The sequence below is a fragment of the Herpailurus yagouaroundi genome, unplaced genomic scaffold, assembly GCF_014898765.1.
Source record: "Herpailurus yagouaroundi ecotype Mexico unplaced genomic scaffold, PumYag 29, whole genome shotgun sequence".
NCBI classification, from domain to species: Eukaryota; Metazoa; Chordata; class Mammalia; order Carnivora; family Felidae; genus Herpailurus; species Herpailurus yagouaroundi.
Window position 1 is genome coordinate 114,935,432 of NW_024412377.1, and position 22,471 is coordinate 114,957,902.

The following is a 22,471-nucleotide window of genomic DNA, read 5'->3' on the forward strand; positions in this document are numbered from 1 at the left end:
CTGCTAGAACTGATACATGAACTCAGCAAAGTCGCAGGGTACAAAATCAATGTACAGAAATTGGTTACATTTTTATACACCAATAATGAAGCAACAGAAAGAGAAATAAAGAGACTGATCCATTTATAATTGCACCAAGAGCCATAAAATACCTAGGAATAAACCTAACCAAAGATGTAAAAGATCTGTATGCTGAAAACTACAGAAAGCTTATAAAGCTTTATACTGTGTGCTGGAAACTATAGAAAGCTTATGAAGGAAATTGAAGAAGTCACAAAGAAATGGAAAAACATTCATGCTCATGGATTGGAAGAATAAATTCTGTGAAAATGTCAATACTACCCAAAGAAATCTACACATTCAATGCAATCCCAATCAAAATTGTACCGGCATTCTTCTCAAAGCTAGAACAAACAATCCTAAAATTTGTATGGAACCACAAAAGATCCTGAATAGCCAAAGTAATATTGAAGAAGAAAATCAAAGCAGGAGGCATCACTATCCCAGACTTTAGCCTCTAGTACAAAGCTGTAACCATCAAGACAGCATGGTATTGGCACATAAACAGACACATAGGTGAATGGAATAGAATAGAGAACCCAGAATTGGACCCAAAAATGTATGGCCAACTAATTTTTGACAAAGCAGGAAAGAGTATCCAATGGGAAAAAGACAGTCTCTTTAAGAATTGGTGCCGGGAGAACTGTACAACAACATGCAGAAGAATGAATCTAGACCACTTTCTTACACCATTCACAAAAACAAACTCAAAATAGATGAAAGACCTGACTGTGAAACAGGAAACCATCAAAATCCTAGAGGAGAAAGCAACAACCTCTTTGACCTCAGCTGCAGCAATTTCTTACTCGACACATCTCCCAAGGCAAGGGAATTAAAAGCAAAAATGAGCTATTGGGACCTCATCAAGATAAAAAATTTCTGCACTGCAAAGGAAACAATCAACAAAACTAAAAGGCAACAGACAGAATGGAAAAAGATATTTGCAAATGACATGTCAGATAAAGAGTATCCAAAATCTATAAAGAACTCACCAAACTCCATACCCTAAAAACAAATAATCCAGTGAAGAAATGGGCATAAGACATGAACAGACACTTTTCTAAAGAAAACATCCAGATGGCCAACAGGCACATTAAACGATGCTCAGTGTCATTCATCATCAGGTAAGTACAAATCAAAGCCATACTAGATACAACCTCACACTGGCCAGAGTGGCTAAATGAACAAATCAGGAGACTATAGATGCTGGCGGACGTGGAGAAACAGGAACCCTCTTGCACTGTTGGTGGGAATGCAAACTGGTGCCACCGCTCTGGAAAATAGTGTGGAGGTTCCTCAAAAAATTAAAAATAGAAATACCCTATGACTAGCAATAGCACTGCTAGGAATTTACCCAAGGGATACAGGAGTGCTGATGCATAGGGGCACATGTACCCCAATGTTTATAGCAACACTTTCAACAATAGCCAAATTATGGAAAGAGCCCAAAAATCCATCAACTGATGAATGGATAAAGAAGATGTGGTTTATATATACAATGGAATACTACTTGGCAATGAGAAAGAATGAAATCCTGCCATTTGTAGCAATGTGGTTGGAACTGGAGGGAATTAAGCTAAGTGAAATAAGTCAGTCAGAGAAAGACAGATACCATATGTTTTCACGCATATGTGGATGTTGAGAAACTTAGCAGAAGACCATAAGGTAAGGGAAGGGGGAAAAAAGTTACAGAGAGGAAAGGAGGCAAACTATGAGACTCTTAAATACAGAGAACAAACTGAGGGTTGATGGGGGGGTGGGGGAGAGGGGAACATGGGTGATGGGCATTGAGGAGGGCACTTGTTGGGATGAGCACTGGGTGTTGTATGGAAGCCAATTTGACGGTAAATTGTATTTAAAAAAATAAAATAAAATTGGTATAAAAGAAAAAAGAAAAAAGAAAAAGAACCCTGCAAAAGCATCCTCTTTGGAGTTCTGTAATACCAACTATAGAAACAGTCTTCTGTCCTAAGAACAGTAGATGCCCACTCTTGGTCCTTTACATTCTGCTCAACCTATAATTGCCTCTTGTTGCAATGTACAGACACCAGCAACAGCAACTCCCAGCACTAGCCTCGGAGCTGCCTCAGGCCACCCACCTGCCTACCATCTCTCTCTCTTTCAACCCTCCCTTCAGGCTAGCTCCTGGGCTTTCTATTCCTGCCCTCGGCTCATGATTCTTTTTTTTTTTCCCCACCCTTAAATAGCTTTATTGAAATATAATTCACCTTGCATACAATTCACCCATTCAAAATGTACAATTCAATGGATTTTAGTACCTTCACAGAACTGGGCAGCCATCACCACAATGAATTTTAGAATACTTTATCATCCCCAAAAGAAACACAGCAACCTCCAATCCTTCTGCCACCAAACTCCCCATCCCCTTCCGCACTCTAGGCAACCACTATTCTACTTTCTGTTTCAATGATTTGCCTGCCTATTTTGGACATGTCTTGTAAATGGAATTAGACAATGTGTGGTCTTCTGTGACTGGCTTTTTTCATGTAGCATGATGTTTTCAAGATTCATCCATGTTGTAGCATGTTTCAGTGCTTCATTCCTTTTTGTTGCAAAATTATATTCCATCATATGAATATACCACATTTTATTTATCTTTTCTCCCGTTGATGAACATTTGGGTTCATCAGTTCATGATGAACTGTTTGGGGCAGTTACGTACAATACTGCTAGGATATTTGTATATAACTTGTTGTGTGGACATATGTTTTCATTTGTCTTGGGTGTACACCTAGGAGTGGAATTGCTGGGTCATGTGGCAAGTCTATATCCAACCTATTGAGGAACCTCCGGACTGTTTTTCAAAGCAGCTGCAGAATTTTACATTCGCACCAGCAGTGTATAAGGGTGCCAGTTTTCTACATCCCTGTAAATACTTGCTATCATCTGTCTTTTTGATTATGGCACCCTACTTCCCACTATTGGCTCCTAGAGCCTGTTTGGCTCACTGACCTTAGGAATCCTGCACTTCCTTGATTTCAGACATCTTCTGGGTTTCCTGTAAAAGTCATTCTCCATCACACTGGCAGACTCCTTGACTTCCTCCACTAAGGAATAAGGCTGGCAGATATTGGGGTTCTCAGATGCTACCCCCAAAATAAAAGAGGAGAGAAAGAGGAAGGTTAAATGTGACTGACAGTACCCCTTTTCTTTCTCTTCTACTCCAGTTGCTGGAGTGACTAGCTGAGGGACCGAGGAAGGGCTGAACTGGGGATGGGACAGCAATCATTCTGGAATTCCAACCTCAGGGTGGCAAGGATGAGATGGAACAGCCAGTGCAATGATCAGTTTAGAGGTGGACTCTCATTTCCTTCGGTCTTTTTATTTGCTGCAAAGGGGAAGGGAGAGGAGTCTCCGCATTAGGTAAGGTAGTAATAAATAACTGGTTTTTGCTGACAGTAACTTACAACTGATAATGTTCATCATTCCTCTTTTCAATGACTTCTCTTTTATGGCTGGTTTATTTAGAAACAACTGTTGGTATTAGTACCTTCTATGCATTCCAGGCTGAAGAGTCCTGGTTTGGGGTGAGACAGATTTCAATAGTACCACAGCTGAAAGAGAAAACCTGTCAGCACAAAGAGAAAGGCCATCAGAAAAGTCATGGATTGTGTTTCTGTTTAACCCTCTTTTCTTAGGCTAGGATGACTTAAGTAGAGGTTTCTGACTTGGAAAATTGACTTGCGTTTGAATCTCTCAACCGTACTTGAATTTTACCCTGGGAAACCAGGCTCAGTGAGTACACTTATTTCAGTAACAATTCTACACACAGCTGAAGGCTTTACTTAACAACCGTTTAGATTCAGGAATAGATTAAATCCATTAACTAAGCCAGTGTTTTCTCCCTCACTGTGGTTATTAACCAAATTGCTAGCATTAGGTATAACACAGAAAACCATGTTTAAAGATAACCTACACCTACCGTTTTAGCATTTTTATTTTAATGTGCATGATTAGGACATACATTCTGAAACTATATAGTTTTGTAGAATTCAAGTATAAACTTAAAAAATTTTTTTTTAATTTTTTTTTCAATGTTTATTTATTTTTGGGACAGAGAGAGACAGAGCATGAACGGGGGAGGGGCAGAGAGAGAGGGAGACACAGAATCGGAAACAGGCTCCAGGCTCCGAGCCATCAGCCCAGAGCCTGACGCGGGGCTCGAACTCACGGAGTGCGAGATCGTGACCTGGCTGAAGTCGGACGCTTAACCGACTGCGCCACCCAGGCGCCCCATAAGTATAAACTTTTAAACGTCAACTTTCTTGAGGTATAATTCACTTAACATTTAAGTGCACCACCTATTTAAAAAAAATTTTATTTTGGGGGAGAGAGATCACAAGCAGGGAGGGGCAGAGAGGGAGAGAGAGAGAGAGAGAGAGAGAGAGAGAGAGAATCCCAAGCAGGCTCTGCACTTCCAGCTCAGAGGGCTCATTCCTATGAAGTGAACCATGAGATCATGACCTGAGCTGAAACCGAGAGTCAGATGCTTAGCTGACTGAGTCACCCAGGTGCCCCTAAGTGCACCCATTTTAAGGGTACTGATTAGTGAGTTATACATTTGTGTAACCACTACTATGATCAAGATATAGAGCATCTCTATCACCTTTCCTCCTGTTCCTTTACTGTCAGTCCCCACACACTTTCCAGTCCCAGGCAAACACAAATTTACCTTCTTTTCCTAGATTAATTTTGTATTTTGTGAATTTAATATAACTGGAACCAGAGTGGTTTTGAGATTCATCCATGTTGTTACTTGTATCTGTTTTCATACCTTTTTACTGCTTGATGTTATTTCTAGTGTATGGATGTACCAAAATGACAAATTAAAGTTTATCCTAGGAATGAAGGATTGGATAAACATTGAAAATCACCAATCACCAGAATAAAGGTGAAAAAGAATGTGATCATCTCAATATATGCAAAAAAGTTACTTGACAAAATTTGTCACCCATTTGTAATAAATATTCTCAGCAAACTAGTAATAGAAAGGAAATATCCTTAATATGATAAAGGGCATTTACAGGAAACATCATACTTAATGGCTATATTAGTTATCTATTACTGTGTAAAAAATTACCCCAAAACTTAGCAATAAACACTTAACATCTCACTATTTCTTAGGGTTAGGGATTTGAGCGCAACTTGGTAGAGTAGTTCTAACTGAGATTCTCTCATGAGGTTGCATTCAAGATATCAGCTAGGATTATGGTCATCTGAAACCTTGATTAGGGCTGAAGGATTTGCTTCCAAGATAGCTCATTCACAAAGCTGTTGGGATAAGCCTTCAGGTCTTTACTACTTGAAGGAGGCCTTAGATCCTCACCATATGCATCTCTTCATAAGTCTTCTCATGGCTTGACAAATGGCTTCCCCCAGAGTAGTGATCCAAGAAAAAGAGAAAGCAAGAAGGAAGCTACAATACCATTTATGACCATTTATGAAGTCACATACAGCCTTTCCACCAGAATCTATTCATTAGAAGCAAGTGATTACTGCTCACATTCAAGGGGGGGGAAGACTCCACTCTCTGAGGGGAGGAGTATAAGAGAAACAGTGACTATATTTCAAAACCACCACAAAGGTAAAAGATGAGATGCTTTCCCCCAGGAATATCAGGAACAAGGAAGAATAAATACTTTCAACATTTTTTTTTTTATTTTACGTTTTTTTTGTTTGTTTGTTTTTTTGTTTTTTTTTAATTTTTGAGACAGAGAGAGACAGAGCATGAACGGGGGAGGGGTAGAGAGAGAGGGAGACACAGAATCGGAAACAGGCTCCAGGCTCCGAGCCATCAGCCCAGAGCCTGACGTGGGACTCGAACTCACAGACCGCGAGATTGTGACCTAGCTGAAGTCGGACGCTTAACTGACTGCACCACCCAGGCGCCCCAATACTTTCAACATTTTAATTCAACATTATCCTGGAGGTCCTAGCAGTCACAACAGAGCAAGAAAAATAATAAGATATATGGATCAGAAAGATAGAAGTAAAACTGTCTTTATTCACAGATGACATATTTGTGAAAATAGAAAATTTTAAGGAGTCTACAAGAAGCCACTAACATATAAATAAAATTTCCAAAGTTGTATGATACAAAATTAATATACAAAATTTAATTGAATATCTATATACTAGCAACAAACAATGGTAAAATGAAAATTTTAAATGCCATTTAAAATAGTATCAAAAATACATAAAATATTTGGGGTTGAGTTTAGTAAAAGATGTACAAGATCTATACATTGAAAACCATAAAACTTTGCTGGGAGAAACTAAATGAGACTTAAGTTAATGGAGAGATATGTTGTGTTCATAAATTGGAAGAGTTGCTGTTGTTCAGATAGCAATTCTCTCCAAATTGATCTATAGGTTCAATACAATCTCAAGCAAAATACTAGCAGGAATTTTGTAGAAATTGATGAACTGATTCTGAAATTCATATGGAAATAAGGATAGTGAATAGCCAAAATAATTTAAAAAAAGAACAAAGATGAAGCCTTTCACTACCTGATTTCAAGGTTTATTACAAATTTTATTATTATAAATTATCAAGAATTGTCTTATCCAATTTCAAGATTTATTATGAATCTTATTATTATAAGTCATCAAGAATCATGAAAAAATATATGGACCCTATTAATAGGCATTATACACATACAATTTTTCATAAATATATATGAATTGAGGGGCGCCTGGGTGGCGCAGTCGGTTGAGCGTCCGACTTCAGCCAGGTCACGATCTCGCGGTCCGTGAGTTCGAGCCCCGCGTCGGGCTCTGGGCTGATGGCTCAGAGCCTGGAGCCTGTTTCCGATTCTGTGTCTCCCTCTCTCTCTGCCCCTCGCCCATTCATGCTCTGTCTCTCTCTGTCCCAAAAATAAATAAACGTTGGAAAAAAAAATTAAAAAAAAATGTATATATATGAATTGAAAAAAATTTTGATATATATATGAACCATCAAAAATATTTATATATCTATATCTATATCTATATCTATATCTATATCTATATTCAGTTGATTTTTGAGAAAGGTGCCAAGTTATTTCAATGGGGAAAATTTTTCAACAAGTAGTGTTGGGACAACTGTGTATCTATATTGAAAAAAAAAAATAACCTTGACTCTTAACTCACACCATATATAAAAATTAACTCAAAATGGGTCATAGGCCTGAATGTTAAAGTTAAAACTATAACATACTTTGAAAAACAATATCAGAGAAAATCTTGGAAAACTTTGAGAAGACAAAAATTATACAGGCTACAAAAAGCACCAACCATAAGAGAAAAAAATTAATACATTGGACTTCATTAAAATTAAAATCTTTGTTCTTCAAGTATAAATGCAACCAAGAGAATAGCAGGGGTTAGGGGGGAGAAGGCAGTGTATACACCAGATCCTACGTTGGTGAAGGACAGTGGCCATGTAATCAGTAAATGACAGTGACCAGGAATGAAGATAGTATGAGTGAATATTAGGATTCTCAGAGGGTGGAGCATCCTGGCTTCCTACCAGAGGAACAAGGACATGGACCTCACCTCCTGACCCTGAAGTTTGTATGGTCTGAAAGGGTGATGTCCTGGGTGGGTGGGGGCAGTGGGGGATCAGGAGAAGAGCAAATTTCAGTTAAGGCAGGTGGTGGGGAGAAATGCTCAGGGAAGTGGTTCAGGATATCAGGGGTGTGTAGATCACAGAGTAGGACTCCTGGAGGCTTGGTGGAAGAGTTTGGGAGGAAAAGAAGACATGTTAAGAAGGAGAGGTTCTGAGGATATAGGACAGGAGAGACATATTTTGGACTGCAACTGCAGGAAAACTTCCTCCTCCCAATCTCCTAAAGCAGTGGTCTTCAAACTTTTTTGCTTGAATAGTCTCACATAAGATTTTTAAAACCTCCTTTACTTTTGTTGTTGTTTTTATTCAAGTATAACTTTTCTGGGGCACCTGGGTGGCTCTGTTGGTTAAGCATCTGACTCTTGATTTCAGTTCAGGTTATGATATCATGGTTCATGAGATCAAGCCCTACATCAGGTTGTGCACTGACAGCACAGAGTCTGCTTGGGATTCTTTCTTCCCCTCTCCCTGCCCCTCCTCCACTCACTTCTCTCTGTCTCTTTCAAAATAAAAATAAAAAAAATTTTGAATATAAATTTTCTAAGGTACCTAAATCTTAAATGTACAGGCTCAGTGAACTTTTCCATATTTGTACACTCATGTTATCACCATCAAGATGAAGATGTAGAACATTTCCAGCACTAGCAGGTTCCCTCATGTCCCCTTCTTGTTGATACCTGCCCTCTCCCTCCTGTAGGTAACCACTCTTCTGACTTCTATCACCATCGTCTCACATTTTTCAATTCACATGAAGATTTTTCTATTTTAAATCTAAAGAATTTCAAAGGATGTCACTCCTGGCATATTATATAGTGTACCTTGGCCTGCAGATTGAACCTATTTCGTTTATGGAAATGTCTGCTATCTAATCTAAATGGCAAAGCCAGTCTTCATTCTTAAACCAATTAGCCAGATTGAATTTTCAGTCAGAAGGAGTCTGACTTCATTTATCAACTCATATATATGTGTTCCTAGGTCTCCCTGTGATGGATTTATCTTACTTTTGGATTCCAATTCTAAAACATATAAATGGGTGCATAAAGCTCAGGGGCTTTCCAGACAGTTTGTTACCTGCTTGAACCAAGGCACTGATGCTTTATTAATTTTATGAAGCTCTTCTGCTTTGCCCTCACGGAACTGCCTCACAGATGCTCCTCACAGGAGAGAGCACACAATCTCATGTCCTTTTTTTTAGGTGCTCTCTAGGTTTTTCAACTTGGGCAGGTTTTTTTTTTTTTAATTTTTTTTTCAACGTTTTTATTTATTTTTGGGACAGAGAGAGACAGAGCATGAACGGGGGAGGGGCAGAGAGAGAGGGAGACACAGAATCGGAAACAGGCTCCGAGCCATCAGCCCAGAGCCTGACGCGGGGCTCGAACTCACAGACCGCGAGATCGTGACCTGGCTGAAGTCAGACGCTCAACCGACTGCGCCACCCAGGCGCCCCTCAACTTGGGCAGGTTTATATGGGATTTGGGAGAAGCGTCATCAGGAAAGGAAGGCTGGAAAGGAGAATTGGCAGGCTGTAGCAGCCCAAAGTCAGGAAAGAGTACAAATGGAAACTAAAGATCTGTAACCAGTCAGCTTAAAACAATCGGTGCCTGCTCACTGCATGGAAGCATATGTGCACTGTTAGGGCACAGTTTCTGCATCTAAGCACTATTGACATTTTGGGTCCTTTAACTCTTTGTCATGAGGGGAGCTGTCCTGTGCATTGTAGGATATTTAACAATATCTTTAACCTCTACATACCAAATCCTAGTAGCAACCCCCTTCCTCGCATTGTAACAACCAAAAATATCTTCACACATTGGCACATGTCCCCCTGGGGAGCAAAATACACCTGGTTAAGGACCACTGCCTTAGGGTACTCCAGTTTGAGGACTGCTGTCCTGAAGGAGGATAGCTTCACAGACATCATCTGAAACCTGAAGTATGGAAACTATAGTCATAGTAGGGACCCAATTTTCCTTCTAAGTCCACAGAAGTGGAACTTGAGTCTCGTTTCCCACTAGGCTAGATGGTGACAGCAGCAGGGAGCCCAGGGGTATGGGCCATGTGGTCCTTCTTGCAAGGGTAAGTAGGAGTGGGCAGTGGTCTTCACCCTTGCTTCTAGCCATCAGCACTAAGGAGAGGGTGGGAATCTTTTGCAAATGTAGTTTGATGGCAGCATCAGAGGTGTTCCTTAGAGATGCCAAGAAATAACTGAACAAGATTTTAGAGGGCTAGGATCTTTTAACAATAGAGAAGCGTATTAGAAAACTTTTTTTTTTTTTGCTTTAATAAAATATCAATCAACATACTGCTTCCTTCACTGAGAACGTCTTGCTATGAAAGAAATGTCAGCTGAATTTAGTGTTTAATGACTTTAGTGTATAGTGACAGAGTTTATTTGCATTCTGGCTCCAGTTCCTTGTCATGGCAGCATTCCACACTTTGTGTGGCTAGGATATGAACCGAGGGTCTTTAGAGGGTCATGAAATCAATTCAAGACTTGCAACCTTGTTAAAGAAAAATAATGAAATGGAAAAAAAATCAGAGTATGTGCTATTTAGAATGAGTATAATTGTATGAATCTTTTGTTTCAGTTATATACATGTATATATACCTACATACGTGTACTGAGTCACAATGTCAAAATACCTTTCCAAGTGTGGGTATTGGTCAGAAAAGTGTAAAAAGCACTGGTATAGGAAAACGTCAAAGTGCAACTGTGCTCATTTAAGGCTGGATTCTGGTCCATTATGATTTTCAGAGCTTTTTTAGCTATCCGTCAGCAGTAGATACTGCCAACGCTTGATCCATATTTTTCAGTCCACCTGGAGTCACCTTCAGACAGCACCTTATACACCTAGTTCCTGTGTTTCTCTGCCTATGAGAGTTACCTGGCTGAGACAGCAGGCTGGGCCTTCCCGAAGGTCAGGACGAAAGTGCCTGAGAGTTAATGCCAAGAATTAGATGCAAATGGGGATGGGAATTGGTGGATATAATTCCAACTTCCTTATCCCTCTGTGGAACGCTTCTAAAGAGTTACACACTCTAAGAGGGGTACAACACAGACTAAAAAAAAGAAACTGAGGTACAGATACATTAAATGACTTATCCAAGTTCACATGCCAGTAACATTTAAATTCAGGTCTGTTTTATTCCAACGTTCACTGTTGTATCTGTGTTATATTTTTCCTCCCAAGATACACTTCCCTGGTCCATAAAGTTATTGACCTTATTTTTTCGTTTGTTTTTTTTTTCAAAGTTTTTAAATTTATTTAAGTAATCTTTACATCCAACGTGGGGCTCAAACCCATAACCATGAGATCAAAAGTAGCATGTTCTTCCATGTTCAGCGAGGCACCCCTAAAGTTACTGACCTTCTAACAATTTCTCCAAGTTGACCAATCTTGTTTTCTGGGTCAGTCCTTAGCCTATGTCATTAATTCTCTTGAACTCCTCCATATGACAGGGGCAACAATTCCTACAAGCTCCATTTCCCAGGCTCCTGGGTTAGCTGGCTTCTTCTTGGGTTCAGGTAATGGAAGGCACTGGTAATAAATCACAGAGAGAAGGAGAGAAGCCAGGATATTTGTCCCTCTTTCTCTGTCTCTGGTTACATCTCCAGTACAGCTCTAGCTAGGCAAGTATACCATAGTTCTGGCTTCCCCTACTGACTGGCCCCCGGGCTGTGGTAACATTGATTATGCTTTTTGTCCCTCCAGCTTAAGAGTGGTGGCACTTTCTGCAAATCTCTGAATAACTTCACAGTACTCTGTTTTGAATCTTAGACTTGTGTAACCCATTCATGGATTAATTTCCTCTGTTTATTTATTTGAATTTCTTCTGTTTTATTTATTTAAAAAATTTTTAATGTTTATTTATTTTTAAGAGAGAGAGACAGAGAGACAAAATGCAAGTGGGGGAGGTACAGACAGAGAGGGAGACATAGAATCTGAAGCAGGCTCCAGGCTCCCAGCTGTCAGCACAGAGCCCGATGCGGGGCTCAAACCCACGTGAGATCATGACCTGAGCCAAAGTCAGATGCTTAACTGACTGAGCTACTCTCAGGCGCCCTGAATTTCTTCTGTTTTAAATCTTAGAATGATTTTTCTCATTTTCTATTTGGAACTGGCTGATATACTTCCTAATCTTCTATTTCATTAAGAGTGATGATGAGTCCTCTGAGCTCAACATGTATAGTGTAGGGCCACATTATTGATTAAATGATACTCTACTCAGAATCATCCCCAAGATTCCTTGTCAGTGTTTGTCTCTAATTAACAGGATTTTTTTTTTTTCAGTCTCATTTTCTCTTTGTCAAGTATGCCAGTGTTCTAGCTCAGGTTTCCTAGAAAACAGAACCTGAGGCAAGGATTAAGTGATGATGTACTTGTGAGTATTTGGGAGATGGAAAACCATGGCAGCAAGAGGATGGAAAAAGGGAAATTAAACAGGGAAGAATGGAAAGCACTGCAAAGTGGTGCATAATCATGTTGCTCACTGCTCTGTGACAAAGCCACAGGAGGCCCAGCAGGTCACTCAGCAGATGCATCTTCTCCGTCACACTGGACATCTCAGGACAGGTTGCAGGAGGAACCAGCCCCCCAGAGTCATCCATCCAAGGGAAGGAGGAGAGGAAATTTAACTGCCAGATACCCTTCAGTCTCTCATGTCCCCATTCATCAAAATTTGTCTCCCATGTCCCCGTTCATGAAAGTTTGATATAGAATCAAAACTTCCATGTTTCTGCCTTACACCATCTAGCCCCTCCAGCAGTTACTCAAAAAGCCAGATTCTGTGCTCTGCAGCTGGTGTGTTGTCCAAGTGCAGAAGTGGCAAGAAGACTCCAGACACCAGAATGCAGTTCCTTGCGTGGAGTTGATCATCCAGGGCAGAAGCTACAAGTGTGAGAGGCAGATTGGGTTGAAAGAATCTGAGGGGACACCTGTTATGGATTGAATTGTGTCCCCTCAAGTTTCTATGTTGAATTCTGTAGTACCTCACAATGTGACTATACTTGAAGATAGGGCCTTTACAGGTGTGATTAAGTTAAAATGAGGCCATTAGGATAGGCCTGAATCCAGTCTGATTGATGTCCTCATAAGAGGACATTTGGATACACTGACACCAGGGATATGTGCACACAGAAGGAAGGCCATGTGAGGAGAATCTAAAAGCCAAGGAAAAAGGCTTCAGGAGAAACCAGTCCTTCTGACACCTTGGTCTTGGACTTCCACTCTCCAGAACTGTGAGAAAATAAATTTCTGCTGTTGAACTCACCCAGTCTGTGGTACTTTATTATGGTGGCCCAGCAGACTAATACAGCACATAAATGCTTCTGATAGAAAGTTCTATGTCGAAAAGTCCTCCCCCAAATAGGCTTGTTCTTGCACAACTTTGACATGGTAATTTTGGATAGAAATCCACTCAGTGATGGGGGGTATTCATTTGTGTGTAAAATTAAGTGTTGGCATGTAAGTATTTCAAAAGCTGAAATACAAGTTGGTGAATGATTATAGTTTTGTGGTGAATCCACTTAGAGAGCCTAGCACAGGGAGCTCATTATGTCCCTTCCTCTCTGAGATAGAGGGCCAGGTAGAGCGCTGACGTTGCTTGTGTGGACCAGGAAAAACCTGCAGTTATGGGTGAGTGGAGGTCCCAGAGGGAACACAGTGGGTGAAAGCCAAGGGAACATGTTCCAGTGAGTCATACAAAAAAGGGGGCCTTTAGGAACATTACTCTGTGTGTGACATCAAGGGGAGTTAGTTATCTGAGGTGGGGGAGGGAGCTGGACTGCAACAAGTCAGAACAAGTGAACAATAGGGCTGCCTGACTGCACAGTGAAGTCAGACAGCTCCTGTCCCTGACTTGTCTTCCTGGTACACTTATTGCATGGGGAGGCCCTATCCAACCAAAGGCCAGGGATGGAAGTGATTTGTAAATGAATTAATAAGTGAATGACTGCTGCCTCTAAAATACCCTTCCAGTGATACACTAGGACACATTGCCTGTTATCGTCATTACTGTATACCTTGGGTTATTTGGAAGTGGCTGTAGTCGAACTGGATCCTGATTTACTCATTCATCCAACTTATATTTACTGAGTGTGTGTGCTAGGCCAAGTGTATGCAAAGAGGGACTCAAATGGACACAGTCTGTGTTCTCTCAGCTTATTATCTTTTAAGTACAATATAACTCAGATTATTTTACCTAATTGTATGAGCATTACAGTAAGTTGATATGATACATATTTTTTTCTATTATCCAGTTTCATAGGTTATTTCTAAAGCTGGTCCCTTAGTTTAAGCATGTTTTTTCCTTCAACAGAGTTTGCTCAGTCTCTTAATTACCAAGGTTTCACCTAAATGCTTTTTGTTTTTTAATAGTTCTTGGTTTACTCATTAATATTTTGATATGAAGAAAACAGCTTAGGCAGATTTGGGCCCAAATTTAACTGTCATTCACAAGCTGGGTAAGTTTCAATTTCTCTATTAGTTTCTTTATCTATAATACAGAGACAATACCAACCTCCAAGGTGGTTGATACACACTGAATAGGTACTCAATAAATGCTTATCATGTGGAATCAACACTGTATTTACATTTAGTTTGTGCAAGCTAAATGAAGAGAAAGGAAGATAAAAAGCTATTTAAATGGCATACTTTTTGATATTCCTAAAACATTTCATAATAATTATTTTACCTTTTATTTTTTTTATTATTTTTTTTTTTAAGATTTTTTTTTTCAACGTTTATTTATTTTTGGGACAGAGAGAGACAGAGCATGAACGGGGGAGGGGCAGAGAGAGAGGGAGACACAGAATCGGAAACAGGCTCCAGGCTCTGAGCCATCAGCCCAGAGCCTGACACGGGGCTCGAACTCACGGACCGCGAGATCGTGACCCGGCTGAAGTCGGACGCTTAACCGACTGCGCCACCCAGGCGCCCCTATTTTACCTTTTAAAGATTTTATTTTATTTTTAAGTTTGTTTGTTTGTTTGTTTGTTTATTTATTTATTTATTTATTTATTTATTTATTTATTTATATAGGGACCAGGAGCAGAGGAGGAGCAAAGAGATACAGAGAGAGAGAGAATCCCAAGCAGGCTCTGGCATGGGGCTAGATCTCACAAAGTGTGAGAACATAACCTGAGCCGAAATTAAGAGCTGGAGACTAAACTGACTGAGCCACTTGAGGACCCCCAGATTTTATTTTTGTAAAGTAATTTCTATACCAAACATGGGGCTCCAACTCACAACCCTGAGATCAAGAGTTGCATGTTCCACCAAGTAAGCCAGCCAGGTGCCCCATAATAATAATTTGAAAAGAAATTGAAATAAAAAAAAAAAAAGTTAGGAAACTTCCACATTGAAGGTGGACATACAGCCTCTCAAAAAAATCCAGTGAAGTGAATTTTCCTTCTGTATTAACTTGGCATCTCTTTAGTTTAACACCAGACAATGAAGGAGTTTTGTATTTACAGGCCATGCTGTACCAAAAAAAAAAAAAAAAAAAAGTATCTTTAAACACCAGAATTACAGTCAGTGCAGCAAGATGCTTACACTGTGAGAAGCCAACCAAGAGTATGGAAAATTCAAGTCTTTTCATCTCAAGATAAAACCAGAATATTTTCATCAGGGGGATGGAGAGCAAAGTCACTGGCATTCCTTGAATTTTTCATTCTTTCTTCAAGATAATTTATAAGTCTATTAAATAAGTCTAGTTCTGTTAATACCCTGCTAATGATCCTGCATCAGCAGAAGTCCCTGTTTTTCCATGCCCTGTGCATTCCATCACAAACCCAGTTCTCCAAACGGGTTGCCCGTTACTTAGTGCTAAAATTCTGAAATTGTCAGTTAAGCTTTTTTAATACTCTTTCTAGCTTCTATTCTAATACAGCACAACAGAATTATGAAGCACTTGTCAGTACTTGAACAGTTGTTTTGTTCAGCCTGTTTTGGTCAGTCTTAGAGAAGTGATTTTTTTTTTTACAATTAGAGTGACCAAGATATAAGAAGGTATCTTCACCGTATAGTTTTAGAAATGCACATTAAAATGAAGGATATATAATAAGCTTGTAGAAATTATTTAATGCATGTTAAATCTTCCTGTCTTATATATTTTTTAAGTTAAATATGGTGTGAAGAATGGAGTATTTTGGTCCTTGTTGGGATTTTCTGATAACAGAGACAGTATGTTGTGGAGTAGTGAGAGGCAGAATAATTTTCATTTAAAGACTTTCTTTTCTGACCACTGTCAAAAAAATAGAATGCTTTTGAAGGAGAGTTCTAGAAAGAACAAAGTACAGAAGCAAGCATTGATAGGAAATAGTAAACACTATTTAAGCAAGTATTTTCAATTAGTCTCAATAAACATGACTCCAAGAGGAAACAAATTTTTTCAGATTTCTACATTTCTAGGAACACTAGATAAAAGTCACAGATAAAAATCCTTATATAATTTCATCTAAGATTTTCCCACTTTCTATTAAAAATAAAAAGAGGGGCGCCTGGGTGGCGCAGTCGGTTAAGCGTCCGACTTCAGCCAGGTCACGATCTCGCGGTCCGGGAGTTCGAGCCCCGCGTCGGGCTCTGGGCTGATGGCTCAGAGCCTGGAGCCTGTTTTCCGATTCTGTGTCTCCCTCTCTCTCTGCCCCTCCCCCGTTCATGCTCTGTCTCTCTCTGTCCCAAAAATAAATAAACGTTGAAAAAAAAAATTTTTTTTAAATAAATAAATAAATAAAAAGGCTAACTCCTGGACTGATTATTTTTAGCAGCACATACCTTTGTATATCATCAAATATATAAGAAAAGTTTGAACACAAATGAAATTAGTGGAGTATTTCTGATTTTTTACTCATAATTCTTTATTTCCAAAGCAAATACCAAAGTTCAGTACACACACATGCACATTTGCCAAAGGATTACTGTGCCTTTTACCACATCCTTTGCAAAATAAATAACTTATCAATTTTAGCTACACATTACATTGAATGAAAACAAACTAAGTAATCAGGAACTGTGTATTGATTACTCTTGTTTTTATAACATGATAAAATGAATACATTCTATTAAATCTTACCTCATTTTAATTTTGAATTGCCTTTTAGTAATCTATTTTATAGCACATGGTGTGTAATTTACTTCTCAATGATTTTTAATATGCTTCAAAATAAGATTTAACATGCTCATTAGGATTGGCAGTGAAATTAGAAAGTGAAGTCAGATTTTCTTTGAAAGAAAGCAAATCTGACCTGGCAGTGTGGTTTGACAAAGGGGACAGTTTTTGCTGGTTGAGTTGTATGGCAAATATTTTCCACAATCTGAAAGGGCTGAATATGAAGCTCCATGGTTTTGACAAAAATGTATTTAAAATGTGTGATAAGATGTAAGCGTCCGATTCTTGATTTTGGCTCAGGTCATGGTCTCATGGTTCATGGGGGCACAGAGCCTGCTTGAGATTCTCCCTCTCCCTCTTTACTGCCCCTCCTCTGCTCAGGAGCGCACATGCTCTCTCTCTCAAAATAAATAAACTTTAAAAATGTGACCAATATAAATAAAATAAAAGGAAAAGGTTTTATTTAAAAATACTATATTGACAAGAAAGTATTAAAATTAAGAATATGTCCATTTGCCCTCCCTTTTCTGAGGGTGTTGGCTTAAATGTGTGCCTCTAAGAGAAAAAAATAACCAGTACAATCGTTCATGTGATAAGTTTTGGCATTCTTTTTTTGGTATTCATCAAGATTGATGTGAATTATAGTGAAGGATCGTGAGGACTGGGTAACAAATCCTTTTGTTAAGTCAGGTAGCTTTTAATTATTTGCTTTCAACACAAGTGAAGATGATCAAAATAACAGTGTAAGATTATAAACAATAACGTTTGAAGGAAGATCACTACATGATATATTACTAAGGAGTTCAAAGAATTCAGTGATGGTTTAGCAACAAAACCCTGTTGTGTGAATATGGTTTCTCAGAGTTTACTTCCATACACATAAAGAATAAGAATGGAACTGATGCTAAACTCATTCTCATTCTAGTGTTATATAAAATTTATCCACAGGTACAGGACCTAATTTTTTCAAGTCCCATCCATCTTATTAAGAGATTGATATCTAGTTCAATTTTGATTTTTGTTCAATAAGCTTTAATCAAAATTTGTAATACATGTATATTGTTTTGATCGAGAATTAATAATAATTGGACAGATAATGTAATCTAGAGGGAAATTATTAATTTTGAGTGTCAATTTATAGAGATCTTTTTGTTGCAGAAAAAGATAGTAGGGCATCACCAAAAGACTTTTGGGCTTAAACATATTACACTGGGATAAAGTTCTTTGGATGAAATAGAATGGGAATTTGAGATCAGAGAGAAAAAGAAATCATAAAATTTCCTACTGTTAAAGAAGAAACATATTCTTTATTTATAAAAAAAGAATGATGGACATATCAAATTGCTGTGGTATTTAGATTCCATTGCATCCATTTTAAAGTGTTAAATGAAGGCTTTCTTTTTAAAGGGCCACCATTACAATATTTTGGGAAGTATATCCTTTGCAACTCTTTAAACTTATAATGGAAAAATTAGATGTCAGCTTGGATATGTGGAAAGGGGTATAGGTATTCACAATTCTTTTGAGAAGATCCCGTAAATTTAAAGTTACTGAGTTTGAAGATCTAATTGTGTCACCTTACAAAGGTGTGTTAGCCTGATGCATCTATCATATTTTCTTTAATTTTTTTTAATGTTTATTTTTGAGAGAGTGTGGGGATGGGCAGAGAGAGAGAGAGGGAGACAGAGAACCTGAAGCAGGCTCTGCACTGACAGCAGAGAGCCTGATGTGGGGCTTGAACCTGCCAACCGTGAGATCATGACCTGAGCCAAAGTCAGGCACTTAACCAACTGAGCCACCTGGGTGCCCCAAATCTATCATATTTGAAGGATGGCCGTAACTCATGGGTCAGATAGATAGATTCTCATGTCTGTGGACCAGATTTTCTTCTTCTTTGTAATGAACTGAGGATTCGCTGTTTTTCATCTCTGTGAATGTTCTTTTCTTTTTTTCTGAAGACCATCCCCCTTCCGTTAACAGTGTTTGTTTAGGCAAAACTTATAATGAATTAGTCTTCTCAGAGACTAGTCATTCATTCCAACAAAAAATATTTGAGTATCTCTCAGGAGAAGTGGATATATTTACAAAAAATGCAAGTAGTTCAATCCGATGGAGAGCTGAATTGGTGGCATTACAGTCTTATCTCAAGCCATATTGAGAACTAATACTAATTGGATGTTCTACTTTAGGGTCTGCAAACTGGAAGTTCACACCATGATTTACTTAATGTGATATATATGGCCTACACTGTGTTTAAAAATTTAATTAGTTGGCAAGTTTAAAAAAACAGATTTCACATAAAAATCCAACTTTCTAGCTGTTTTTGGAAAATTCAAACGTCTGGAAGCACTGGGCCTACATTCTTACAATGCAAAGGCCAGTCTGAGACTAAGTTAGTGGCTGCCCCTCTTAGGCAGGGTTATTATCTCTTGGTTTGCTATGGCCCCCACTTTTGTCTTCATATTAGCCTACTTCACCTATTCATCATACCTGCCTGACTACCATAGACTTTAACATTGGATAGCCTATTATTTTCCCTTGGGTTAGATGGAATCTGTAGAAAGCTAAATATTTGCATTGCATTGCTGTCTTCCCATTAAAACTGCTTTTGGTAGGTCATATACCCATAATGTACCCTCAACTTTCATGGATGGTCACTAAAAGAAACAGTGTTGTAAAACAAGCTAGTGAATTTGAAGAGGTGGTAAAGGGTATTTCCCTCTACATTACTATGTTGCTGTGTAGTGCAGGCAAGACATTTCTTTTAAAGTGTCCTGAAAAGCTTTGTTGCCATTGAAGAATTTGTGTATTTCTCCTCCAAGACAATGAGAATCAAGCAACTGATAGCCATTATTTATTTGCTTTGTCTCCAGAAAGCTGCAAACCACATCTATGGTTTAACTTTCATATTGTATTACATCTCATTACTTGAATATTCTTGTTTTATAACTTTCTCTGGTGTTGACCTCCTAGTGCATTTTGTTTTACTGGTCTTTTTTTATATTTACATTTTCTTTTTTTATGTATTTATTGTAAAACATCTCAAAGCACACATTTATAAAGTATTCTTGATTTATCTCATTTCTAAAGATGGCTAGAGCATCTATTACATTTTGGTTTTCTTTAGAGGGTTATCATCATTTTAGTTTTGAGTCTTCTTGCTCTTGGTCCCATCCACCACATACAAGAATTATTCAGTTACAAGGACTGAAATACCTGAGAGACAAGGACTTTTATGGTGATCCTGTATTGCCTAGTGTCCAGCATAGGACTTGTTCTCTATATAATGCCACCTGTTGTGTAGTGACAGGATAATAAAAACAACAGTAAAATATAATTTTTTATTCCATTCCCTGGAACAGGGGACTTTATATCTATACCAACTCCTGGAAGTCTTGTCGTCAAAGAGAATGAAAGATCCATGTACATAAGTAGACTTTACACACTTTATCATAAAAGGAATGTGTTATGTAAGACTGGGCAGTAAACTTTTTCTCTAGTGATTGGAAGGTGAGAAAGTAGCTGTGCTTCCTTATACTGCAAATTTATTTAGTTTCACTATTTTTCTGTGAATCCTTATTTAATATGTGGCAAAGGCTACATAAACAGTGTACTCTGATGGAGAGAATATAAGCAGTCAAAATTATAAATGCCTATATGTAATCTTTGCAGTTTAATGAAAAAAGAATTTGCAGACGCTCTACTAAGTTCATCCGAGTACATGAGTCTCTGTATTTCTCAGACATGGCAAAATGGAACCTAAGACCACAGGTAGTTTGGATTAGCCAAATTTTGCTATGAAGAAAACGTTTCTCCTAGTGTTAAGTACAAGGCAGGTTGTTGGAGACACTTCATGATTCAGATCCCTGACCTAGTCTATGGGGGCTCATGCTGTGGTCAAGCAGATCAGGGCACTGTTTAATGGCTCTGTCCACAGGGCGTGCTTGCTGCAACATTTCTGAAGTTAATCACCTGCACTTAATTTCAAGCAACTTTTTTTTTTTTTTTTTACTTTGAAAACTCTAAACGCCTCATTGAGGACAGCACATACAACGTGTGCCAAGCCTCTGGTTTCAAAGTTCAGCTTTGACTGGACAAAAGGTCGAAAGATATCTTTCACAGCAGGGAAAGTGTAATTTTCCATGTCTTTATGATGTTTTGAAATGGTTGAAGTGATTTTTCCCTAAAATTTCCATAAATAAATAACTTTTGCCAGGGGAGTAACTGTAATTCTAAGATGCCTTGGCAAAAATGTTAAAAGTAACCCTTTGCTCTCCTATCCATAATCATATCTTCAGCTTCATCGTCCGTGTATTCTCGTGGAGGGGAGAATCAAAGGTGATCCCAGCATAAAAGCAAACCTGTCATGTTTGGACTAAAAGTATGGCAAGTTTTAGAATTCAAAAAAGGCTCTCAATTTCTTAGCAAAAACCTCAACTCTATCATTTAATACTACATGTGTTAGCAACAACTGGGAGAAGAGCTCTATGTCTGAGATCACTCTCCTGTGCATGTCTCTCTGTGGGTGTCCTGCCATACTTTTGATTGTATTTATATCTGACTTACCCATGGATGTGCCAAAATTTTCTCTTCCACATTCTAAACTTTCTTTTCCATATGTATTGTTATTTCTCGCTTCCTGCTTTAAGACAATGGTGTGCCAAGGCAATTTGGCATGATGGCTTGAAGCTTGCAGGATTTACCTCTGTGGGCTACCCATGAACTGTTAATGAATATTTCTGTGTACTTTGCTTAAAGTTGTTCAGGTGGATATGAATCTGCCAGGAGTTAGATTTACCTCTTCCAATGAAGAGGAGGGCACGTGCAGGAGTATGTGTATCTGTTAAGCCTTGTCCTCCCTTCTCCATCCATCCACTTGCCCACAGCACTAGTTTTCTTTTTGACCTAGTTTTCATTTTAAGCAAATGTTTGGCTTTCTGGGATGGAGGTAGAATTTTTGAGACCCGACTCAGGGCCTTGATTCTACTATTTTCGCTTTTCCACTGTTCTATCAAGTGTGTGCCCTGGACTATTTGGTGACTCAAAACCTCTTAAGATCTAATTTTTTGGGGTACGTGCACAGTTTATATTTTGAGTGTCTTCTCTGAATTGTGCAAGTCTACTCATCATTCTTTGCCTTTTTGATCTTTTGCCTGTTCTGTTATTGTCACTACCTTCCAAAGCCTGTCTGGCAAACGATCACTTCCATCGTCCACTCCACGAGCCAGTGCATATTGACCTGTATCCCCCATTTCTCAGGTCTCTTCGGGAAAACCGCAAGGTGCCCGGTCGCCGCCTCTCATTCTAGACTGACCCTGCCGTCCATCAGTCACTTCTCCCATTTCCCGGGGTTTTCTCGTGTCCATCAGTCTACTCCATCGGTCACCTTCTTTCTTTTTACTTAGGGAAGTCTGTCGAGTTGTCCCTCCACGTCTCCTGCCGGCCTCCCCCAACGTCCTACCGGACTAGAGTGTCGGTCAGTCTGTCGATTCTCCGCTGCCCCGGCCAGCTCTTCGGCCTCGGCTGCCTGGACGTGGGTCTGTCCCACGCCCGAGTTTCCATCCGTCCCCCACTTGCCTACAATTCGGCAGGAACTTTACTCCGACCAAGAAGGGGAGGGCGGGCGAGCGCGGGTGTGCAGCGGCCCGTCCGCAGCGAGCGCGGGGTGCGGCG

The 22,471-nt window shown here is 39.1% G+C and overlaps 1 protein-coding gene across 2 annotated transcripts in view; it reads left to right on the forward strand.

The window, feature by feature from the left end:
* The first annotated feature begins 7,114 nt into the window (after positions 1 to 7,114).
* MIER3 (MIER family member 3) overlaps positions 7,115 to 22,471 on the forward strand; it is a 53,216-nt gene continuing 37,859 nt past the window's right edge. For both annotated transcript variants that reach the window (XM_040452782.1, XM_040452791.1), the window contains exons 1-3: positions 7,115 to 7,119; positions 7,151 to 7,152; positions 11,599 to 11,606. In XM_040452782.1, the coding sequence (XP_040308716.1) occupies position 7,152; positions 11,599 to 11,606 (9 nt within the window). In that variant the 5' untranslated portion in view covers positions 7,115 to 7,119; position 7,151. The remainder of the gene's footprint in view (positions 7,120 to 7,150; positions 7,153 to 11,598; positions 11,607 to 22,471) is intronic.